Here is a 24,345-nt window from a genome sequence, read left to right as displayed (position 1 = left end):
ATCACGTCGTCTGCAAACAAAATATCAGATATCAAAACGGAAATTTTCTTATTTTTCAAAACAACAGTCATCATACATTTCCTAAGAGTAAATGGATTTTCTAAAATAGTATACTGTCATTTGCTTTTTTGCCAAAATATAGGTACCGCCATTCAGGGTGGTTGTACTATTTTACGACAAAATGGATGCCGTCTGCATGATTTTTGGCGGCCTTTTGTGAAGAGAAACCCTTGTTTTACCCTAACGTAGAAGGTGAGTGCCCTGAATTACTATTCTGTGTGATCAAGCCTTAACATAAAACGTACCCCCTAGCTTAGTATCTCAAGCGTGTATCTATGTTCACCATGAGAAAGTGAGACAGAGCTATCATCTTTGCTAAGGCTGCCCCCCTCCCCACTCATCCATGCTCACTCTACACAAATCATTCCCCAGGTCTATCAACATAATTTTACCCTCCAGATTCTGATGACGGTATGACGTGGCTTTATTTCATGCATATGATAATTGTTTTGTTATTTTATTTCACATTTGAAGCTCTGAGAGGTTTAAAGGGGCATATTGTGACATGAACATTAAACAAAATTCTTTGTTTTTGATTATTTTTCTACATCATTAGTTGAATCAACTTATTACACTGCACAGCAATATTCATCACGTACGGATGCGACTTTGTAGTGTCGTGCGAACGTCTTGAAAAAAATTATATACGCAATCCCCGCCGCCGCTTGAATTGGCCGCCATCTTGTCCAACATTCCGACGAAACACGGAACACGCGATCGAACGCCCGACGTTCTGAAGTTTGGTCACTTGTGGTGATTTTCCTGTGACGCTCAAACTCCGACCATAACGGTCGATTCGGATTTTTCGTAGCGTTCTACGCTGGCTTGTTTGCATTTTAAGTTGCGGGACGCAAGTTAATATGTAAATGAACCAGATTTTACACGTTTTGCGTTTTTCGTCGTTTATTAATGGTGGAAATGTGACAAAATGACGGGAATATGTTGGAAATAAGTAACAAATAAATTACAAATGTGAATCTTAGTGTAGATCTTTCAAATTCTTACTATTTGTAGTTTTTGCCCACCAGATTCTACAATATGCCCCTTTAAGATCTCTTTTAATAGAAGAGGACAATATTTTGCTAACTCACTCAGATTCAGAACATGATTTAAATTATGAACATGGTGCAGTCTCACATCACACAAATCATGTTCCATCCTCTGTTACCAACAGGTTGACCCTGAGGTTGACCTAACCCCTGCCCTCCCTCACCATGGCCGGTTCTACCCGAGAAGTTGTCACGTTGCAGTTCGGACACTACGCCAACTTCGTGGGAACCCACTGGTGGAACATTCAGGAATCGTCTTTCTGCTACGACGCATCGTCGAGTTCCAGTTCGTCTGACATCAACCACGATGTCCTGTTCCGAGAGGGTTTAACGCTCACAGGGGAGCAAACCTACACGCCGAGGTTAGAGTCGTATTGCCTTTTATTTATTTCAGGCTGTCTTAAAAAAAGACAAGGCCTAGGTGCGGCCAAACGGCCTGCGTGCCGATTTGAGCTTATCATGAATAAACAAAGGTTCAAACAAACAAAGGTATGTAGCATGCATGGTCTAGGGATGAACAGCCATACTTCTGGGTATGGAGGTCAAGAGTATGAAGCCCCACCGTTCTTGTTCACCTAATTTGCATGCTACTGGAATGGGATACAGTTTCATAGGAGGACCTGTGCGTGCCACACAATGAGTATATCTACCACACGATGACATCTATTGATAAAACTTGAACTTCTAAAAGAGCACGTATTGTGTATCTATCAGTCCAGTCTTATGTATTTTATACTTACTGAAGTACAGAACTGATGTACACCTTGAGGCCATCTAAAATTTTATGTACAAACAAACAAATAGTTTTGGCATATCATTTAGACAGCTGTTGATCAATATAGTACACAAAGGTATTGTAATACTTTTCCATGCATTTTATTATTTACAATCATTATGCTATAAAGTTTGACTGACTTTTCCTATCCAGGTTGATCCTGTATGACCTCAAGGGAAGCCTGAACACGCTGAAGCTGGATGGCACGCTGTACGATGTGTTGGAGAAGGATGATGAGGTCCACTGGATGGGTGACGTCACTCTCCACACCTCAGACACATCCGGCAAGAACCAGTTCCTCAAAGACTTGGAAAGGATCGACAAGGTAAAACAGTCTTAACTACATCATCACCATCTGGTCGTGATGGTCTCAAGGGTGCTTATGGCCCTTCTCCTCCATCCCTCCCTATCCTCTATTGCATTTATACATTTACATTTACATGTACCTGGACGTGGTTGGAAAGGGCTTTTAAAGAACCTCTTTCTTCTTTTTTTAATGTTTATTGCCAATTTTTCCAACAATTATCTGAGTAAACATATAACACAGTGTTGCACACCAACATACCGGCAAAGAATTGTTGCATTTCTAAGACATGATTGGCATTGATGCTGTTGGTTACCCCATTCTATGCTATTATGTACACCTTTTGCAGGACTGGAAATATGCACCTGCAACTACCATGTCTCTTTGAAAGTGAAGAAAAAATAAATCTTGAAGCAAATTTTCATGTTGGCAACCCATAAAGATATATAGACTCGGTATTAAAAATTCCATATGTAGCATGCAGAAAACAGCAATGGTCGGACAGCACAAGTACTGTACATGTACATGTCATACTAAAACTGTACAATATGTAAGTGTGTTGCTCATGTTGTTATGATTTTATCCAGGGAGAGTTACCAACAGAAGAAGATGCCTCCTCTGCTGGTACCGAGGACTCACACGACGAAGTCCAAGAAGCGACGCCTCACTCATCAATCAACCCGCTGGAAGTATTCCGCAGCAAACTCTACAACCTGGACGGAAGCGTCTCGGTCTGGTCCGACTTTCTACGGATCCACCTCCACCCCAACACTGTGTCTATCCTCTCAGAGTATGCACACGATCCTGAGCAGGACATGTTTGACGTGTTTGGTTACGGACAGCAGCTGCTAGGGACGCAGAGAGTTTCTGCTGACTTAGAAGATCGCTTGCACTTCTTTGTGGAGGACTGTGATAGTTTACAGGGGTTCCAGGTGCTGGTAGATCCTTATAATGGTTTTGGTGGGCTGGCATCAGAGGTTTTAGAGCAGATGTCAGAAGACTATGACAATAAGGGAATATTAACCTTTGGCTGTTACCCCTCCGTGTATGTCAGAAGAAGCCCTATTGTTGACTACCACAGGCTTATATGTACTGCGTTGTCAGTAACTAAGTTATCTGCTAATAGCTCTCTGTACACACCGTTATCTGTTGCCTCAGGGTTAGGGCGGGAGCCTGGACCCATGGCATCCTTCCCGTACTTGACCTATAACCCTTCGCTGCACTACCACACAGGCGGCATTCTTGCAACTGCACTAGATACGTGCACGCTACCGTATCGTACACGGAGTGATGGTGTCCTCATGACCGAGCTAACAAATACCCTGAACTACTCGGGTCGTAAGATGGCTGCGCTTTCAGCAAGACTCCCATTCCCCATAACCCTCGATGGCGCACTAGCTGCCAGTCTCAGCCAGTTCGTGGCTGCACCAGACTTGGTATCCCTGTGTCCGGGGGTAAAGGAACCTGGAAGATCATTCATGCAGTCAGTCGTGTTGAGAGGAGTGCCACCCAACAGGATATGTATCCCAGACCCAGCCGCCCATGCAGACAGCATCTTCCGAGACTGCAGATCAGCTAATGATTGTCTGAAACGTTATCTCCAGTACGTGTACCCTGGAACGCTTAACGCTGGGACTGTCGTACATGAGCCACTCACAGTCACCACTCCCTTCCCGCATCTATTCAACCCAGAGATCACCCACGACGGGTTGGTTGGGTTCAAGCCGAGGTCAGCAGTACAGGGGGTGGAGAAGGTACCGGGGATGACATCACTGTCCTCCCAGTCAGGATTACAGGGTTCCCTCGCGGCGCTCCACGGAGAGGTGGAGAAGGTGGACATCAGGCGGTTCCACCGGTTCCTGGACGCAGGGCTGGAGGAGGACGACTTTAAGGAGGCGGTGGAAAGCCTGCGTCAGCTGGCGCGGGCGTACCAGACAAGTGATAACGAGATGGCAGAGGACAGTGATGATGACAGTGACTGAGAACTAATCCTTCTCTAGTAAACCTTCTCCTTGCTGCCCAAGTACATGTAACCGATAGAGAATGGTATGCTAAACAGCTACTTCTGTGTGCTTAAGGTTAAACATTTCATCCCAATAGTATTACTATGCTTCTACAACTGATACTGCTGGAATACCCTCCTCCTACCCCCTCTTAAGAGTTCAAGCGCTCTTTGTTCACCTTATTTATAGTCTTAAAGAGCAAGGCTGGACTATAAAACCACCCAATAAATTCAGCTAACGTAAACTCCCAGACCTCAGTCTGCTTCTAAATGCCGTGGTGTTCACATCAGTGAAGGGGCTCGCTGGCTAAGACAATTTACCAAGTATTGAAGTTACATATACTTGGTATTGAAGTACAGCACATGTTTGAAATCATATAGTGTATACAAGGAATCAAAGTATAGTTGCACATAAACAAGTAAGCTTTGTAGTACCTAACCAAGAATATGAAGCAATTACAACACTGGCCTGCCATGCTCACTGGTAGAATGTCTCAGACATTGGCTGTCAGTATACAAATTACATTTCTACAGAGCCCCTGAGTCCATACTGGTTTCTTAGACTACCAAGAAGTCGCCACAATTGTACAAGTCATACTTCTAGACACACAGCTATCAAAGCTAATTCAGCTCTGAGGAAAATATAGAAACAATTCCAACTTTGAAGGGCTTGCATTGACAGTTGAAAACACAATGTTATGATTTTCGGAAAGTTGCCTAGCAAAGTTACGTATTGTATTGATTACGTAGCTTTGTTACACCTACATGTATCTGGGTTATTTTGTTGGTCTGACAATGTTTTCTTCACAAACTAGTGAGAGAAAAACAGGATCCTTCAAACCTTGACACGTCAATTAATATGCAAGAAAACAGTGAAATTACTCTTGTATGATCATCTTGATGTGTTTTTGTCTAAATATCACCAGTAAAAAGCATGTGAAAATAGTCTTTGTGTCAAACTTGCTTTATGGTTTAAGAAACATTGATTTGATAAATGGACAAGCATACAGCATTGATTTCAACACAGCATATATTATTTGAGATGACACCAGTCAGTTTTATCAAAAGGGGATGCCACACCTTGGTAGAAATGAGATACCCGTCATAAATTTTGATATCCAATAACTTTTCCATTATACTGGAGATGTATTTAATACCTCAGACGTCATGGACATTCCTTTTCTTCCAAAATGTTCTAGACCCCCAGCCTTTGATATGCTCACCCAGAAAAGAAGTACAGATCAATGTAATCTCTTCATTTCTATTTTATTTTGAAACTTTCAAAACAGGTTACCATTGACAGAACAGATATAACAAAGATGAACATTTTATGTTCTCTATATAAAGTCAACATGTGACAACCGAACTTAGTAAATACAGGTAACAAAACACTGTAATATTGTCTTAACAAATACATGGCACAGAACAACTTAAGTCATCTACCACTTTGAAACAATAGTCACTGTAATATTTACACAAAATATGACTTACTGTTTATACTGAGGGTTGTGACTCAAAAACTGTTATGAGCACCAGTCAAAAAACTGACGGTTAGTATCCAATGTCCTCAAATACAGTAGTTCTTCATGACTTTTTTGGTTAACTTTTCTTATACACATTTGGTATGGATTACTGTACTGTATAGTATTACAGAACCACAAGCAGGATGTGTACTGCTAAAGGGGAGTGGTGAGGAGGGTCACTTAAAAATAGAGCTAGCTGACAAATGATGTAATGGCTGAAAACAGCATGGATTCATACTGAAAGCCAGCAAGACAGGTAATCTACAAATGCATCCTTCGGATATTGACATCACATTTTTTCTAAACAGTCCTATAATGTTTAACAGTCCAGTTTCGGAGGTGTATGTACTATAATGTCCCAAAAAAGCTCTTCATTGTGCTGTAACTAGTAGGCAAGGTAACAAATGCATACCAAACCTTAGCAGACACAAAATATGTCATACCACAAGTACAGGAATGACAGGTGATGTTGTTTGCTTTGTTCAACTTATATTTTTCAATGCTAAGATCAGTGACAGACAAAACAAGTCTAGGTTAGTTACCCGAGCCAAGCGTACAGTCCAACATGGCTAAGTCAAATACTGCTCCTCCACATATTTACAAGGTTGGTAACACAGCCAGTAACCAGACTGGCTCAGAAAACAATGGAACAAAACTAACTCTTCCATACTAGTACTAGCATCATCTGCTGGCTATCTTAAGGGTCATTTGAACAAGTTCTAGTCACTTTCTAAGTCATCAAACTTTCATGAACTTTTCACTTACTTCACAATAAATCATGTGAATATCACAGATCTATCTGCATGGCCACTTTTACCTACCAATTGTAAACTACTGGTATTACTTACAATTTCCAACCATGAAATTGTACTCAAACGAAACAAAACAAAACAGAACTAAACGTATATAATAAACTACACCATTGGATAATCCAGACTAGCAGGTAAGTTAACTACCTGGTCCAAGGTTTAGTGACTTTTATCAAAGGCTATTTACAGAGAGCTGCTTTTATCTGTTGTTTAAACATAGTCGTGGTCAGTCTGTTGATTAAACCCCATCTCCACCTCCTCTTCCTCCCATTCCTCCTCCTCCTCAACCCTCTCCTGTTTCACCTTGATGTCGTCCAATGAGATAGTTTGTTTGAGAGTGAAGCGGGTGGCCTCGACCACGCCCCCGGGTTGCAGGGCCCCGCCCGAGCCGTTGAGGTCCACTGTCGATGCTGTGCTGCTTCTTCTCAGCAGTGAGGGTGTGTCTGTAGGAATACAGTCATAAACTTTAGCTTCACTAATATGTGTATAGTAATAGTATGGTCATATTTGTCTTAGGTTGTCATGCAATTTTGAGGTAGTAGGATTTCCAAGCAGGCTGTGAAAGAACCAACCATTTACAGGGATTTAAGACTGCCTTTCCCGTAACAAGACAGCTGAATTTTGAACTATGTCAGGAATACCCTCAGTTTATGAATGTGCCCGGGTCATAAGGCATGACAACATATCAATAAAACAAACTATTGCACAACTACAACTACAATTGCAAAGACTTTCTTTCAGTCCTTATACATGATCGTTAAATTTGTTGCCCACCTGAAAAGTCCTTTGCAGCCTTGTGCTCAATGATTCCCTTCCATATCTTGTCTACCAGTCTTTCAGTTAGTTTCATCTCATGGAGGTCCTGTATAGGGGAAGAAGTCAAGTTAATGATGGACTGTTTTAACGGTACAAGCTGTGTGCACATATAAACATAAAGAGCACTAAAATGGCAAACAGTCTTTAACCAAATGGCTTTGCACAAAGGTAAAACATTTTACATGGAAATAAATGATAACCATTCTTTTAATCAAGAGTACACTGATTTCATTTCTGTTAAACCTAAACAACAGACTTAAAATCAATAAAGCGACCATCATTGTTCCCAGATATTTTGGACTAAACCACTGACAGGAAAGGGGTGGCTACTAACCTGTAGATTAATCTCCTCCAGCTGTGACACAAAGTTGATCCTCCTGCGGTGGAAGGTCTCGATACAGGAAGCACAACCCAGCTTAGTCAGCCAACTGGCAAAAGGGTGGTAAAGATGTTAGGGTTACAAACATTGCTCAAACAAGCATTGAACAACATTCAAGTCACATACACTGACAAAAGTCTCAATCTGTTTTTGGTCTTGAGTATTAGGTGGGTCAGTATACAGGAAGACGGGTCAGTTTACATGGAGACGGCCAAAATACTAGCTGACAATTTAGTGTTTTTACTTTATCTATGTGTCAACAGAAGTGAAATCTTTAACAAGCATTGAACAATTACAACACTGACACTCGCATATCTTTTCCAAATCATGGAAGTCCATGCAATATCTAAAACAGACTTACTCGGCGACTGTTCCCTCTGTGTCCATCGGTGGGTGACCGTTGTGAGGAGATATGGTGTCCGTACTGCTGTGAGACGCACCAGAGTGGTCGAACTGGGAGTTGGGGGTGTGGTCCTGCTTGTGGTCGTTGTGGAGGGGAGAGTTGTTGAACGACTCTGTTCTGTTCAGTGCCGTGTGGAGGGATGGGCTGGAAAAGTGGAGAGAACAGTAAAATTAGTTTTACAAAACTTCAAAAATGGTAATGAAGACAAAACAGAGACAAGAAAAAATAGCCATCATTTGTTTTCTACATCACACCTACTAAAAACCTCATTTCCTCCAATGTTGCTTGCGAAATAACATCTGCTAAAAAAGTTTTTCCGTTCCTAGAAATATGTTTCTCAAAACATGTCAAGACTTTGTAAGACAGACCAACAAATTTTGCCTTTGTGCAAGAAATGGTTTCATGTTTTCTAATAACCTACATGCTGTAAGATGTAGCACCAGGTATACAAAGAAGGACTGAATGCACATAGATGGAGACAACATGACATTGAACTCAAGTGAACTCACATTTTGGAGAGGTTGGCCTGAGTGGCACGGTACTGTTCCACCTGAGCTTTGGGGATCATCTGCATGAGTTCCAGAGACTCCTTAATCCGCATCAAGATCTCGTAGTTCTCTCGGCCTCGTACCTGTGTGGCACAAAAGAACATTTACAAACCATTCTACCTGTACTTTCACTGCTTTTATTACATCCATCATGTTCATAATCATATTGTAACACAAAATTTACTGAAGCTCTCCAGAAAATAGAGAAGAAAATTGAATAATTTGGTTGTCTTGTCGATTTACAATTTCATACAAGTGTAGCACATGTTTGCTTTCAGTTTCCATGCAATAATTTTGTGAATTCTCGCCAAAAATAAGGACATGGTCATGTTGCACAAATGTTTCAAATCAGTGCTTCGGCTGACCAACTTCTGTGTGTAAAATATTTTCCAGTATGTGTAATATTCATATAATTTGCACCTATAAAAGCTTAAAACCTTTTTAATCTTCCATTGTCACTTTAACAACAATTTACTGTAGCTTTGTAAACCTACCGGTACATAGTAGACGTTGTCATCAGGTGTCTTTCTCTTCTTGCTGCCCAGAGTAGTGATGGTGAAGCCTTGAGACATTCTTTTCACACCTGAAGAAATAAAGGAGTTCAGCTTAGTGTCAAAATGGTATGTACGAGTTCCATGGATGGTGGGAATCAAAATTACGAAAGTTAGAGCAATCACGAAAGTCATAACTTGGTTAAATGATTGTGAGTAAAAATTGCGTGCATGTGTGTGCTGATTATAAAGTACAGCATGTTAACGCACCTTTCTTGTTCTTGACAGGTGTGGATTCGGACGGCTGGTTCCCATGAGCCTTGTTGTACGACCTCTCCTCGGTCTTACGGTCTCTCCCAGGACAGGCACAGATCCGCACCTCCACAACACGCCGTCCCAGCACCTGGCCCTGGCTGTGATTTGAAAAAAAGTATGAAACAATGGTACAGAATCTACTTTACAATCTACTTTATAGGTTCAAGTACTTTCAAAAATTCTTCAAAAATATTATGTTGGAGCTTCTAAATACTAGCAATGAGTCATTATTAACAGTAATTGGAAATTCTTATATTTCTTAATTATATTGCTACTAGTACTATCTGCATTACACTACTGTATAAAAGCTAGGTGGCATTGCTGTATAGCAAGGGTATTTCCTGTTGTGCCAGTATAAGCCACTAGGTGGCACTGCAACACAGCAAAACTTCAAAAGAGTTTGGCCGCTGATAAGTAACACTGTGGGTCATAAAACAAATACATTCTTTGGTATGGTTTGTTCACTAATTGCGAAATAAGAGACTGACTGGGCCTAAATGGACGGACAGTGAGAGATCATTGAAAGCCTGGATCACCTGATGTCACTCATGCTGTTGGTAACAAGGTGATTTACTAACTCAGCAGATGGAAGGGAACAAATCTTTAGACTAGTAGAGGACAGATTCCTGACTTACCCATTCTCCAGTGTGAAGATGACCTGTGTTGGCCGTCTGTTCAGCCCCCCCACACAGGAGGAGAAGCACATGAAGTTGTACAGGACGGTGTTGTACTCCGTACCAGCTGTGGAAGGTACATGACAATGTGTTAACTTTTTTTGGAAAGATCATTTGCAAATGCATGTCAAAATGTTAAACATACTCCTCCTTTCAATTTTGTAATCTTCTCAAACAAGAAACAGTTCTTACCAAGAGCATACGTGTAGAAATTACAGATGAATCTTTGACATTTTGGATGACTACCAGTACAAGTCAACTTCAAGATCTCTGTAACTCTTTTTCAAGTTTTCGTTTCCATTTCCTACACTTAACATAAGTGTCTTTCTATCCAATGAATGGGATCTATACATGCACACAGGTATAACACAAACATTTGAAACAAAGACTGTGGGCAACTCACCCTGTGGACTCTCGTACATGATGGTGACACTCTGCCTCTGTGTGTGCGGGTCCTCCCAGTACTGAGCATTCGGGTTTCCCTCCACACGGATCAGGTGAGACGGAGCTGGGTGGTCTGGGGAGGAAACACAACAGTTCCTTTTATACATGAACTAACCAAAATTTCTCTACATTGTATTGTCTACCGACAATAATGGAAGCTGAAGAATTCAACCCTAAAAGAAGGAATTCAATTCTACAAGTAACTAATTCAATTAGACAGGCATAAGAAATATTTAATTCTTTTCTGGCTTCCTGTACACATGCAAATTTGCCTGACAGTCCAAGAATTAAAGTTCAATATTTTTTGGACAGAGCACAGGCAATATTCTATATCAACAAATACTAGAAAAAGAAGTTTTTTACTTCAGAATATTGTTTCTCCGTAATTTTTCTATAGAGTGTAGAAAATGAAAAAGCACTAATTTGACATCCCTAATTTGACACTTCTGATGAAAGGATCCATAGTTTGCTGTAGGTATTCAAAATTTTACAATTATAGATTTTTATATGATACTAGATCTATTACACACAATAATACACAAGACCAACAGATGCATTGTAATATCCACTCACCATTGAACTCTTTCGCAGCGGTATGGTTGTGGCAGCGTTTCACCACCTCCGTCACGTGCTCAGGTTTCTTGTACAGCGGCATGGCACGGATGAAACAACCGTGTGGAACCGGAATCCTAGTCTTGAACTTGACCGGACAGGTCAGGGCCATTCTGACGTACAGTTTGTTCAGGACTTCAGAGTACTGTTGAAGGGACAAGAAACGTTATTTCTAACATCTCATTTATTGGTACCATGTACATGTATTTGTCTACCACTGTATAAAGGCACTTGAACTAATAAACATGAAAATTATTGTATTCAAAGGAAGATATTGATAATCACAATTACTAGTAACTGCAACTGTTGATAGAGTTGCTACCTCAAAAGAGAAAATTGAGCTTGCGATTTGCAGGTTCATCTCAATTTAGGAGCTTTTTTGGTAGCATCTTATCAAGTTCAAAACAGTAAATAACCATTCCTCAACTAGACTACAACTCAGCCCAAAGACTTGCTACCTTTATTGCCAGTTCTAGTACCAAGTCACAAAATGAAGAAAATAAAGCCTTCCTTTGCTAAGAATAAAGAACAGCAATACTTACTGTCCAGGTGGCACTCTTCGCTGTGTTGGTCTGTTGTGGTCCAAAGGAAAACTCAAACCCCAGTGGGCCTGAGTAGTCAGTGCTGTGGAGCAAACAATAGAATATTGAATTATCTACTTCTACATTAATAACATACAAATGTATCTATAAGGTAATGTAAACATGATCCCTTAAATGCCAAAATGATTTCAAAATGTGAACAGAAAAGTAATTTCGCCTTTTGACCGCAAAGCTACCAGTGTTAATGAGGCCAGACAGACCATTTCTTAGAATTTCTATCATCTATTTCTTATACTATTTACCATTCTTATAGTTATCTCCTACCTACTTTGGGCTTATAAACATGACAATGAATAAGTGGAACTTACTTGGATGGGATCTGTCCAACAGGGGATTGTACAGGATACACTGGGGGAGGGGTCATGTTCTGTGGAAAGAAGGGAGAATCATAAATCTACATCAGGGGAGATGCCAAGCTGTCAAAAGAATGTGAAATCAATCAAAAGTTCTTTCCAGTTTGTTTCACACGTGAACACCTAGTCCATGTTGATGATATCGGAAAAGTTCTTAGCGGGGGTAGAGAAAACGCACCACGCGCGCTCACACTGTTTACCAAAGGAGGACTGAAGGTTTTGATGTGGGCGAAAGTTTGCGCTGATTGATTTTGGCACCACCAGGTGTCATTGTTCTCAGATGATCACGTTCACACGGGACTTCTATTGTTTTCCACCATAAAATCAATATGTCGGTAACAATGTGAATCTGGTATGTTCTACCAATAAACCATTAAAAACATGTGATGTTGTCCACAGCTGTAACAATACTGCGTATTGATTTATCATATGAAAACATGCTGCAAAATTTTTCCAAGCAGACAACAAAACTATGACAATAATATTTGTTAACAGGAGAGTTGGTGATGCTTGCATGTGATCTATATAGCTGCATTTCAATATCAATAGCACAACGACCCCAATACTATCTGTTAATGGCTCCAGATACTTTCTTGCTGTTTTCTATCAGCTATATTACAAGTTGCTTACATATTTTTCTGCAAATTTCAAAACTTTTTTGTTACAAGTCAGTTTGCTACCTTAATAAATGTCAGCAGAAAATCAACTAGAGCACTGTAAATTTGCAAAAAGTGTTTTCATTAAAAGAAAAAAGTTTGGCAACAAGGACAAGGATGAATCTGAACACATACATGCTCACTGCTGGCGGAGTATGGGCTGCTGGGTGTGGCGCAGTTGCTAGGCGCCCCGGGTGCCACACCTGGAGACGTGGTGGGCACGTTGCTAGGCGTGGCTGTATAGGTGGTGAGTCCGGAGGTGAGACCTGTGCTGGTGCTAGGCTGGTCGGGGTCGGGGCCCCCGAGAGCGTTCAGAAAACTACTGGACACGTTGGGAAGGGACGGCATCTGGCTCAGCTGTCCAGCCATCTTGAAAGAAAAATATTTATGATGTTAGAAAAAGTCTACAGTATGCTTTTGTGGCCATAGTAACTTCAGATGCCACAAAACCTCATATAAACATACATAATTACACATATCAGACATGTTTCAGTATGTAGTACTGTAAATGCAGAAATGTTCGCAGTGGCTTTATGTTCCTTTTTGTCTAATACTGTAGGAGTATAGCACTGCTGCCAAATTAAAACCATAAAAACCTTAGCGCAAAATAAAAACCAAACAAACTTAAATGCATTTACAGTGCTTGATTTGATTTGTTGGCAAAAAAAACCTAGTGTGTAACACTCTGTAATTTGTACACCAAGCTTTTAAGGTTCAACGTTTCTTGAAATTGAAAGCATAATAGCTACTTTTAATGGAAATGCTTAATCTACAAATTGTTACAGATAAGGAAATGAATTAAAAAGTTATTCTTGTTTCCTGTTGGAAAAGGGAATCATTTTTAGTTCATGAAGGTTAGACATCCAGGTAAAAACATTTACTCAAGCAATTGGATAAAATTTTGTCAAAACTGAATGTTTCAAAATTGTGTCCAGTTGCTTGAGGAACTGTTTTTTGGCCTAATCCCTTTTTTTGGTATAAACTCTTAGAACTCTCATAACCTTCTTCTTTAAGGCTGGACTTGCGGCCGCCCTGCCGTAATCCGTTGGGCCTGACATCCCCCCCCCCCTCATCCCTTATCCTTTTAGGGTTGGTTTGATATCCCTTTAGGGTTGGTTTGAGGGTAATGAAAAGAAGAAGAAGAACTCCTCACCAGTTCGAAGCTGTCCATGGCCTTCAGCTGGTAACTCTTCACCTCGAAGTCGATCCGGTTCTGTCCGGTGTCAGCGTCGCTGAACTCATAGTCCAGCGGCTGGGTCACTGCCTGGGTCAAAGCCCTGGACAAGAGAAGAGATACAGGTGAAAAACATTTACAGGTAAAACAAATAGGTGAAAAAGATATACAGGTAAAAAGTTTACAGGTAAGAAAGAGCACAAAGGAAAGCGACTGGGTCACACTCCCCGGGTCAAAGCCCTGGACAAGGGAACAAATACAAGTGAAAAACATTTACAGGTAAAAATATACAGGTAAAAAGGTTATACTGTACAGGTAAAAAAAGTAAAAGGAAAAAATAAACAGGTAAAAAAGATATGCAGGTAGAAAAGAACACAAAGGAAAGATATATAGGTAAAAAATATACAGGTAAAACAGAATATACAGGTAAAAAAGAATATAAAGGAAAATAATATACAGGTAAAAAAGATATACAGGTATAAAGAAAAAAATATACAGGTAAAAAAAGTATTGATAAGGATAAAAAGAATACAAAGAGTACATAAAATCGCTGTACAAATCTAACTGTTGCAAACATAGAAGAAAACCTATGACAAAGACAATACGATTGTCCTTTGAATGTCATGCTTTGCTTCATTTCCTTGAGAAAAAAATGACAGAAAAGGCAACATTGTGAAATTCAATGAACCCATCTGTTTGTGTTAAACACCTCTAAATTCCTTAAATGCCTTCACCACGTTGAAAAAATAATTTTGTTTAACCAAGTTAAATTCTTTAAATGTGGAAAAAAGACTGAAGAGCCCCCAGCAAAGTATATCATTAAATGCACACTTTTAGATACATGTAACAAATAGCTTGAGGGTAATTGTTCACGGAAGAACATTCCTTCTGTAAGTGTAAGTTTCCGTGTCCAAAGCTGAGCTCAATGTCTAAAGGTCAGGAAGCCATTGTCTGTAATGTACAAACACGACCACACGTTCTGAAGCACGTCGCCAGAACGTAAGCGTTTAAGGTTCTGTTTGCGTATTTAAGGTTAATATCTCACATAAAAGTTCATTTAGTTGTGTCCAAAGACCTATCTTATGCAACGGCTGTTACTCCGATGCAACGTTGACCAAAGAGAACAAAAGAGATTCGGCAGTTATAACAGGTTTAAATAGCAGGCTAATTGCCGTATACGCATTACGTTATGCTGACATGTCACCTTCTGAGAACCCTCTGTTTTCTCTTCAACTATCACACAACTATTGCAACAACAAACACCAAAACAATCAATAATTGATTATATAGGGAAAACAAAAGCGTTTAATATGAAAGTTGATAGCCTACACAGATACTTTTTGATGGATTTTCCCCACAACAAAAGTTTCCACTGACTGGTAAAAAGTACCAGGGAAATCACCTGACACAAACTTAAGAACATTCTAGAATAATTATCTCTCTTCATAATATTTGAGGAAAAGAGACTTGAAAATGAATATAAAAAATTCAAAAATATTAAGCTAGCTAACTTTCTTCAAAACAAACAAGAAAAGGGACAATAATATGCAACAGCTTTGGGCAAAAAGGCTGACAGAGCTTGTGAAATAGGCCAAGCCCTGATTCCTATGGCTAAGGGGATTCCCCAAACACACTCAGTGTTTGGACATGCTGCTATTCAAATGAGCCTCTCTGCTTTTGAGTCAACTACTACAAGTTACAAACTTAGAAACTGATTCACCATTGCATCAAACAAAGTATAACTACATGAAGCAGTTACAGGTCATTGAGAAAAGAGTTGTCATGTCATGAGTTATAGGTCACATCGTCTTTCAATGTTGTTCTATGCTGTTCCTTCAACACCCAAAACCAAACAGACCAACCAACAGGTTGTACCAAGGAGGTCCTTGGTTGTACCTAAATGATCCGTATGAACAAGTCCAGCTTTACAAAAAAAAGGGTTCAAAAAGAGTTTTCCTAGTAAAAGTATGGCTTGACCTGTGGCTTAGTTGCATAACATTACGACCACCAAAGCAAACCTGACAACAGCTAACATGTTTGCTCAAACAGTCATCAATCCAAAGTGCACATGACAATTACATCTGAACATTTACAAACATTTACACCAAAGGTTTTTTCAGCTATAACTTTCCAACAATTCTCTTAAGCATTTCTATCAGTCCCTTGAAATTCTTCTTAAGAAGGCTATTCTTACCAAATACTTGGCTGAGAGCGTCTCTGAAAAGCAAGCATGAGTGTGAAGAAAGACCCTCTTACTCCGCTGCAACTTTGGCTGACACTAAAGCACATGCGGGGGATTCCCCTTATTCAAATAACATGGCACAGACCATTTCTGTCACTAGGGGGATTTTTCAGATTTTGCCATTGAAAATAATTTCAAATTACTTGCAAGCAACATAAATTCATGCACATATGTATTTTACAGATATGTGTAGATACCTTTGAAGAAAAATATGATGTAAATATGATTCCCGAAACTTGGCTAAAGTGAATTTGTCCTCTAAAACACTAGTTTTATCCCTTCTACTGAGTGACTTTGGACCATCCCAACTACACAATGCAACCAATCAACAGTGATTACATCGCCCACTTCTATGGACCAATCACAGCCAGCCTAGCTTGGGGTATAAATATGTCATCACCCAAACATAGCAGTGATACAAACTGCTTTTGAAGAGCACAATTCAAGAGCTAAGCGCCCGTATAAGTTGCAAATAAAGTACAGTCGCAAGTTTGTGCATAATCTGTAGACTTGTAAGTTTCATCCTATGGCATAACTGAAAAGCTAGTAGTGAAATATTTTGTGACATACCTGAAGCAGAACTCCCTGAATGTGGGTAGATTTTTTGGCTCAAAAACTTTCCCAGGAAGAGACCATGTTGTGTGTGATGGAGGGGTTACATAAGATCTATAGATGTATGTCATAACATCTTAATTCTTATTCTCTGTTCATTTTTCTTAAAAAGCACAAACAAATGCAATTCAATTTTCAAATGTATGTCTGGCAGTAAAAAAGTTTTTTATTCAGCAGTCTGTAATGTGTAAATAGTTAAATCATGGGGAAATGTACCCAGACTAGTACTAGTAGACTCTCCCATGATCATCAATGCTAGGAGGGGTTTCATAACATGGGGCAATTTCAGACACCTGAGCATTACCAAATAAGGAAGAAAACACATTTCAGAGCATCAAAAATTCAGGCCTAAACAAAAGATACTTGGCCTGTCGCCAATTGTGTTTGTCTGCGGATGAAGACATGCATCGACTACAGGTAACAGAATGACCAAATATGGGCATGATGATGGAATACAGTGATGTCATCACTATAGATCTGGTTCAAACCGGTTACGCAATTTTGGCCGTAGAATCAGCCTTTTTCATGTTTAGATCCCTTATGCAATATACAAAAAGTCTTTTTCGCATTACTTGCTTGGGTGCGTCAACTACAACATTACTCTTTGCAAGAGGAAATGTCAATGTGGAAAGATGTCACTCATACACAAACTAAGTTAACTGTATGTATTTTATGTACTGTACTCAATGTTTAGCACACATACACCAGTAACAATTTACCTATGATCAAGTCTACCGTTGACTTTGTCGCTATCCTAAAATTAAGTGTGCATTAGTTTTCTTCTTTTGATCAATGATATTTCAGCTACAAATCTGTGTGGAAACTTTGAACTTAAGCCTTTAGTATAAAACCTTACAAAGTATGTACATCTTTTTTGCTGTTGTTGTTGCATATGATTATGAAGTACAAGACCTTGACCCACATGTTGACTGCAAACACTGGCACTGTGCCCCTGTGGCTAATTCAGGAAGCCCCCCTCCCACACAATAATCTTTACACATATAGATGTAGCACACAATTCTTATCACCAATAAAGGCTTGTTGGCCTTGAAAACCAATACATATTGGAGAGAATAGTATTTGTTACCCCAAATTTTTAATATCAATAAATCTAATGATTCTTCACCAGTCCAATTTCTTCATTATGTGATTTTTTCTTAAGTAATCTTAATGTTGCAAATCAATGCCTGGATCCTTATTACTTGTAAGCAAAAAATACAGTATACAATGTACTACTACTACTACTACTAGTGAAGGTATGCATTACAGGTAGATTAAAATAAAACAAGGCAATCAAGTGGCAAACTTCACACCCTTTCCCATACTGCTGGGGGGAATATGAAAGCATGCTGTCATGTACAAACATTACATTCATGATTCTTTGATAAGAACTTCCAGATATATTTTATCTTTATACATTGTATAGTATAAAAACAAGAAAAAAAACAATAGAAGTTTCTGACAATGAAATAATGTAGCCCTTACCCCTGTTCTGTCATGGTGTTGATCTGACTCCATAGATGGTTGAAGGTCTCCTGGCTAAGGGGAGGGTTGGAGCCTTGGGACATCCTGGCAAGACCTCTTCAGTTCCTTCAAGACTCCTTCTGTTCCTTCAAGGATACTGTAAACATGATAACAATGAATATGTGATATAAGCATTACGTACTGATAAAATCAAACAAGTGGTTGTGTTGACCCAGAGGTCCTGGGTCTGATTCCCCTAGTATGCCACAGATGTTGTGCCCTTGGGAGAGGACTTTTGCATGACTTGCCTCACTCCACTCAGGTGTAAAAATGGTATCTGACTTCTATCGGTGAGGTAAAGGTTGGTGAAACTGGAAGGAGACTGTTGGGCTCCACCTTACAATACTGTGCCTAGATACTGTGGATAGCAACCCACTGCCCCAATGGGTTCAGTTGTGTGTTACATTACCAGTAGTTCCTGAGACTGAGAGAGGGCCATTCTTGTCTTGCTGTCTAACAAGAGAGAGAGAGGACTGAGAGCATAAAAAAATGAAGTTGGTAGCAGGAGTCTGTCTACAACTTTATAGTAGTACACAAGTGAATATTTCAACTTGATATTCAAGTCCTGCTTCGCTGTGACATGTGGTTCCTGTTTTTTCGCCTGCAGTGAATGCCTACAATGAACCGAATTATATGAGTACTAATGTAGCCAATCACTACAACATCATGCTTTTACCTGCAGGGCATTCGAAAGTAAGGATGTTAGCTGAAATTAACAGAGAAAACAAATGCGAAGGGCTTTCAAGTATTCAATCATGTAATACACATAACAACAATACAGAGATAACACTTCAAACCACAAACCTCTTCAAGAACAGAAAACACAACAGCTTGAACTTCCACAAATGCTCCCTGTCAAATAGAGTCCATTCCGAGTCACCGCGAGGGTTTTATAATAATATTTGTAATCATTTTGAAAAATTTCTAATAAAAGAATATCTGACTGACAATAGTTCTAAATTTTCTAAAAGAGAAAATACAAAAATATGAATTTATTTGAATTTGATAAGATAATTTAGAAATATTTTGAAAGTAACTGTACAAAAACCTCTTTATTTGTAATAATTTCTAAACATCTATGTGATTATTTAACTTTTAGAAATATTAACAGAAAATGGTAGAAAATGGTTAACAATGGTAGAATGGTGATTGCCCCCATAAAAGTAGGTGCTAATCCGGCCCTTCTGTCTGCCTTTGTACATCTTTAGACTTCACTGCGGGACACTGTTGGGTCCTTTGTGGAAAGCATTCTTCCCTAAACTTCGCAAGGATGTGTGAATTACTTTCTTCCCAGCCCTCTGACCTATTTATAGAGATGTTACAAATAATGGTAGAAAATGGTAAGAAATTGTAAAAAATTGTAAATAATGGTAGAATGCTGTTACCATTATTTAGAAACCATTGTAAATATCATATTCTACATCATGAATATTTCTAAAGTTTTAGAAAACTTAAGAAATATTTAGAAAGTTGAAATCACATTCAAAATATTTCAAAAGTGTCAAATCTCTTACACAAATAATAACAATACCTTGAAAATAGTTCTAAATTATGACAATAACAACCCTCGCGGTGACTTGGAATGGACTCTAAAATCAAATCAAATCAAATCTACTGTCCTTTTCCCAGAGACTCTCAACAAGGCAAGGATTGTCCTCCTAAGCACCACTGGGCGTCAAACCCCCAAGACATTAGGATTACAATAACACCACTTCAAAAGGAAGCCATTGAGAGGACTCTGAAAGAGATAATCACCCAAGGCACCTTCACACCAAAAACACTATTTTCACAACCATGTTTAGCTATAAATCGAGCACACAAAAATTGCTTGGTAATAGAATAGCATCATGTGAAATATTTTGTACTTAGAATTGTAGGATAGATTAGCCTTGTAGTATTGTTGATTTCATGCCATACATTGTACCATGAACGATTGTTGAGCAATAAAGTTCACTTCACTTCACTTGTGAATTTCAGAATCTAACAAAAATGTTGGATTTGTCATATTCTTCCCTAATTCCATTTTCCAATGGAGTAGTCCTAATGAAGGAATCTCCACCATTGTGGGTTGACCACAAATTGACCAATCAGGAAGCGACCCTGGATTGGGGGAATCCCCAACAAGCTCCGCCCACTGATACAGACTCAAGTCTGCTCTTGCAGCCAAAATTTTACTGTAAATTGTTTTATTTTTGTCTGTTCAATTTTTGTTCCTTTTCACAGACTGTCCAGTGGGTTCTTGTAACAAGGTAAAAATATCATAGGACATCAAAATGCACACACTAAACCACACAAAAATTCTCAAAAACCTAACTCATCAACATCCCTAAAATTTTCAAAGGAAATAAATGTGAAGTCTACACAATGATTTTCTAAAACAGTTACAGAGTGCCCACATAAATGTAGGAACAAGCAAAGGGGCTGTTTTATCAACCTTTCTACAGTAGAATCAGCCACAGACTGGAGTGGCCACTGTTCCTGTTCCAGGTCATTAACTCCAGACCCTGAGGTACACAACAATCCATCAAAGATAAGAAACTGTCTGGCTTAAAAGCACCTTTTGTGACAAAATAAACACATCCTAATTGAAGAGGTCTGTTTTCCTGACTCTTGATGAAGAGGACAAACAAAATCCCATCAGAAACCCAAGCTGCAGTGAGACAAACTCAAGGATTAAACTAATTAATTTCAATGCTTTGAAGGCCTCAACAATTTGTAAGTCAGACTGTTTGAGATAAACAGAAAGGACGGTACCAAAAAGAGATCTGGATTGCAAATTACACATCATACACGGTTTAATGGCACTTCAATGAAAATACCTACTCATCAGAATTAGATTACATTGTATAGAGAGGGCTTTGTACCAAATCCATTGTGGCCCAGAAGGCGTGAAATTTCTTTCCAAAAGGATTTTTTACAGGTTGTTTGAGTAGAACCCATGTAATCAGCATGACAAAACCAAACATGTGGGGAGAGCTCCTGTTCAGCACATACTGGTCACCCCCTGGGAGTAATGTATCTATCCAGAACTGTCAACTACACAGGACACTGGCTTGAGTTGAAAAGGAGAGGTTTGGTACATGTACTATAATATGTCAAATGTTTGCAGTGGTTTTATTCTTATGGTTATCATTCTTGATCTCTCAACATGAATATGTGTTTCCAACGTACTGTATTGCTACAGTACAAGAGAATTGTTTCAGCTGCGAACTTAAAAAGCACAGAAACCTTACTTCTCCTTCTACCTCGTGTTCAACCCCTGAAAAAATAAATGGATTTACAGTACCAGAAAAATGTCACCACCCCTCCCCTTTTCATGCCACCTGTGGAGTTGGGTAGATAATTTACATTTGTCTGTTTACAGTTGTTTCTCATTATCCTCAACAACTTTTCCTGTTTGTTTCTTATTCCAGAAGTTCAACCCCTTCACTGACTCCTTTTACACTGTGCAGTCTCTACAGAGCATTATCCGAATCCTCAACTTCAAACCGGCATCATAACAAATTTGACCTAAAGGACCAACAATCTATTCAAGGAGGTTAAATGATCTATCTAACCAACTTGAACAGACAACATATGAGCAATAAACTTTCAAGAGCTTTAAAATCTAATGAGCTTTCTGGAATGATAAGCAGTTGACAATCAGTATCAATGATGTTATTTCCTATTGCCGACAATTACCTAATCATCCCAGCTTAGCTAGCTGCTGGTATTCAGGTCAATCAGGATGGCTTGCTGTAAGCTTATGAGCAACTGAAGCACAGAATACAAATTTCTGATAAACTGAGACGTTAACAGATTGATTATGAATGCCCAAGTCTCTAAAAACATACATGAACATAACGGGTAGGACAACTGCTTTACCCTGACCATTATCTATACATTCCAGTCTACTTCTATGAACATTAGCAGCAAGTGTTAAATATGTCACCTTCTCTAAGTGTCAAAGGTTAATAGCACTTGAACACATTTATCTCTGACACACAAAAGGTGCCAGCCTACAGCAAGATTTCACACCATGATCTGACTCAGGACTTTGGGCCACGGCTAGTACTGTAAAGTTGAAACTTTTTGCTATGTTTTAGGGGTTTGCGGGCGGTTTGTGGGAGGTCATCGTGAACTTATCACAATGAAAACACAACATTCTGCCTTGTAGCCACAGACACAGAAATAGAAATACGGTGAAGTCTTGATTTTCACAGTACTGAGAAATCTAAGTGCAGTAAAGTTAAATAGATTTACGGTATTACCAAGCTTGGTAATATTAATTTATAACACTGTCACTATAAAACAGAGCTGAGGTTTCTTATGCTGGGCTAATGCAAGGATGATATCTAATTTTTAAAATCTTATTTAACGTTATTTAACCAGGGTATGTTCAAAGTAGTTTGCATTTGGTGACACGTAACATTACCTATATAACCCTGGCATTGAGATATATGTTACCATTGAACAATAGCCTGTCCTTCTTCCTGTCTGGGGTAGCCGGACGGAAATATCACATTTGTGTCTAATATTTCATGTTTTGAACATTTGTCAACAATGATCTCATAATTTACAACATACAGGTAACTACAGCAATGACAACTACACACACTAACAAAGAACATTTGAACATTGCTAGGGAAGAAAGATCTATTAAAACCTGATTTGTTTTTGAATTGTTTATCACCGGTTGAAAAAACTGCCCTTTGTTGTTGAAACTGGGTGTTTTGTCCGATCAGCTGGCATTTTGAAGGTGTGCTTGCTACGGTCTCACAAAAACTGCAATCCGAATGCTACCAAAATGCCTTCGCCTTTACGGCAAATCTTGTACAAGACACCAATCTAGAGACCCTAGATGCCCTGCCATATCTGGAAACTTGCAATAAGATTTGACAACAGTAAAACTTTTGAGTAAAAATATCTGGTTTCCAGAGGGGGACCACATACCCCGATAAGAAATGTGCTAGATGGGAGGGACCCTCCCCAAACTGTGTCCAGAAATGCCTCAAAACTGACATGTTTACCCCTAACTAACACCCCTCATTCGTGCATTGGGTCTCGTGTATACAAATCACTATATGATTACAAAAAGAGTGACTCAGAATGCGCTAAAACCTGTAAAAAGTGAACAAAACAAACCTGTGTTTTGCCTCGAGTTTGCCACAGTCCCCTCACATGGACGAAATGTGTGCTGACGTCTTCTTAGTATCACTCCGCGCAGACTAGACTCACTAAGTAGTACGCTACGCCTTTGCGTTATATTTTACATCCCGATAGCAAAATCTCCCAACTTAAACAACACCATTTAATCATGATTTAATTTCTTATAAATTTGATGGTTTCATATTTTCAGTATCGGACTTCAGGAGAGATTTTGCCACACTGAGTTCACTCGGTTTTGCGGCAGGTTAAAGTGTAAACATGTAAGAGGTGAGAGGTCAGATGAAAACTGCACATGCAGCAACATGAAAAGGACACGGGATGTTTTCGTAGTTTTGGGCGGGAAACGACTAAGGCGCTTCCAGACAGATGGGATGGCGTTGAAGGAGGGGCTGACCACGTTATATCTCCATGAAAAATGTATATTGTTTTGGGTGTGTCTGTGTGTCCGGATTGAGGACTCAAGAATCTCGGGATGGACAAGGACTTGAGTTGAAGGAGGTTAACGTTAATTATATCTAACGTTAACGTTAGATCTCCATATCTTTGGGATGGATTATGATGATATTTTTATAGAAAGAGTTGATAAGTATATGATATGATATAATAATCCATCCCAAGGTTCCTGAGTTATGCACATGTGTATGTATTTAAATCCATCGGCTTTGCCCCAGGCAACTGCCAGATAATAGGCATGGAAGGTAGTGGGTCAGATTCCCCACCCCAACATCTGCTTGGAAATTATGATTATCTGCCTTTCATTTATTAAGCCTCATAGATTCATGATTCATTCATAGGCTGTAGGCCTTGGAGGGAGTGTTTGTACTATATAT

General features: G+C 39.3%; 2 protein-coding genes across 4 annotated transcripts; one reads left to right on the top strand and one right to left on the bottom strand.

Moving 5' to 3' along the window:
• The first annotated feature begins 162 nt into the window (after positions 1–162).
• Positions 163–5,598, top strand: LOC136442806 (protein misato homolog 1-like). Its single transcript, XM_066439743.1, has 4 exons — positions 163–252; positions 1,235–1,471; positions 2,038–2,209; positions 2,776–5,598. The coding sequence occupies exons 2-4, from the start codon at positions 1,275–1,277 to the stop codon at positions 4,168–4,170; spliced, it is 1,764 nt and encodes a 587-aa protein (XP_066295840.1). The 5' UTR covers positions 163–252; positions 1,235–1,274; the 3' UTR covers positions 4,171–5,598.
• LOC136442804 (tumor protein 63-like) lies at positions 5,441–23,615 on the bottom strand. 3 transcript variants are annotated; one of them, XM_066439741.1, is made up of 16 exons: positions 23,492–23,615; positions 18,329–18,464; positions 13,969–14,092; positions 12,951–13,184; positions 12,115–12,173; positions 11,747–11,828; positions 11,166–11,349; positions 10,552–10,665; positions 10,110–10,215; positions 9,430–9,572; positions 9,163–9,251; positions 8,630–8,751; positions 8,079–8,264; positions 7,673–7,766; positions 7,297–7,384; positions 5,441–6,965 (listed from the first exon to the last, which is right to left on the bottom strand). In XM_066439741.1, the coding sequence occupies exons 2-16, from the start codon at positions 18,409–18,411 to the stop codon at positions 6,733–6,735; spliced, it is 1,941 nt and encodes a 646-aa protein (XP_066295838.1). In that variant the 5' UTR covers positions 18,412–18,464; positions 23,492–23,615; the 3' UTR covers positions 5,441–6,732. The 3 variants fall into 3 exon arrangements, with proteins under 3 accessions (XP_066295838.1, XP_066295839.1, XP_066295837.1); XM_066439742.1 differs by lacking the exon at positions 23,492–23,615 and adding an exon at positions 19,172–19,194; XM_066439740.1 differs by lacking the exons at positions 18,329–18,464; positions 23,492–23,615 and adding an exon at positions 16,184–16,302.
• Between the last annotated feature and the right edge of the window lie 730 nt (positions 23,616–24,345).

This window comes from Branchiostoma lanceolatum, chromosome 10, assembly GCF_035083965.1.
Source record: "Branchiostoma lanceolatum isolate klBraLanc5 chromosome 10, klBraLanc5.hap2, whole genome shotgun sequence".
NCBI lineage: Eukaryota > Metazoa > Chordata > Leptocardii > Amphioxiformes > Branchiostomatidae > Branchiostoma > Branchiostoma lanceolatum.
The sequence above is the reverse complement of the archived record's forward strand: the minus strand, read 5'-3'. Positions and strand labels throughout refer to the sequence as shown.

Coding starts and splice junctions, on each gene's coding strand:
- LOC136442806 (XM_066439743.1), top strand. CDS start 1,275: ATGGCCGGTTCTACCCGAGAAGTTGTCACGTTGCAGTTCGGACACTAC. Junction 1,472..2,037: donor GAGCAAACCTACACGCCGAG/GTTAGAGTCGTA, acceptor TTTCCTATCCAG/GTTGATCCTGTATGACCTCA. Junction 2,210..2,775: donor ACTTGGAAAGGATCGACAAG/GTAAAACAGTCT, acceptor GATTTTATCCAG/GGAGAGTTACCAACAGAAGA.
- LOC136442804 (XM_066439740.1), bottom strand. CDS start 16,278: ATGTGCTTTAGTGTCAGCCAAAGTTGCAGCGGAGTAAGAGGGTCTTTC. Junction 12,174..12,950: donor ACTCCGCCAGCAGTGAGCAT/GTATGTGTTCAG, acceptor TTCTTTCCACAG/AACATGACCCCTCCCCCAGT. Junction 8,752..9,162: donor ACAACGTCTACTATGTACCG/GTAGGTTTACAA, acceptor TGTGCCACACAG/GTACGAGGCCGAGAGAACTA.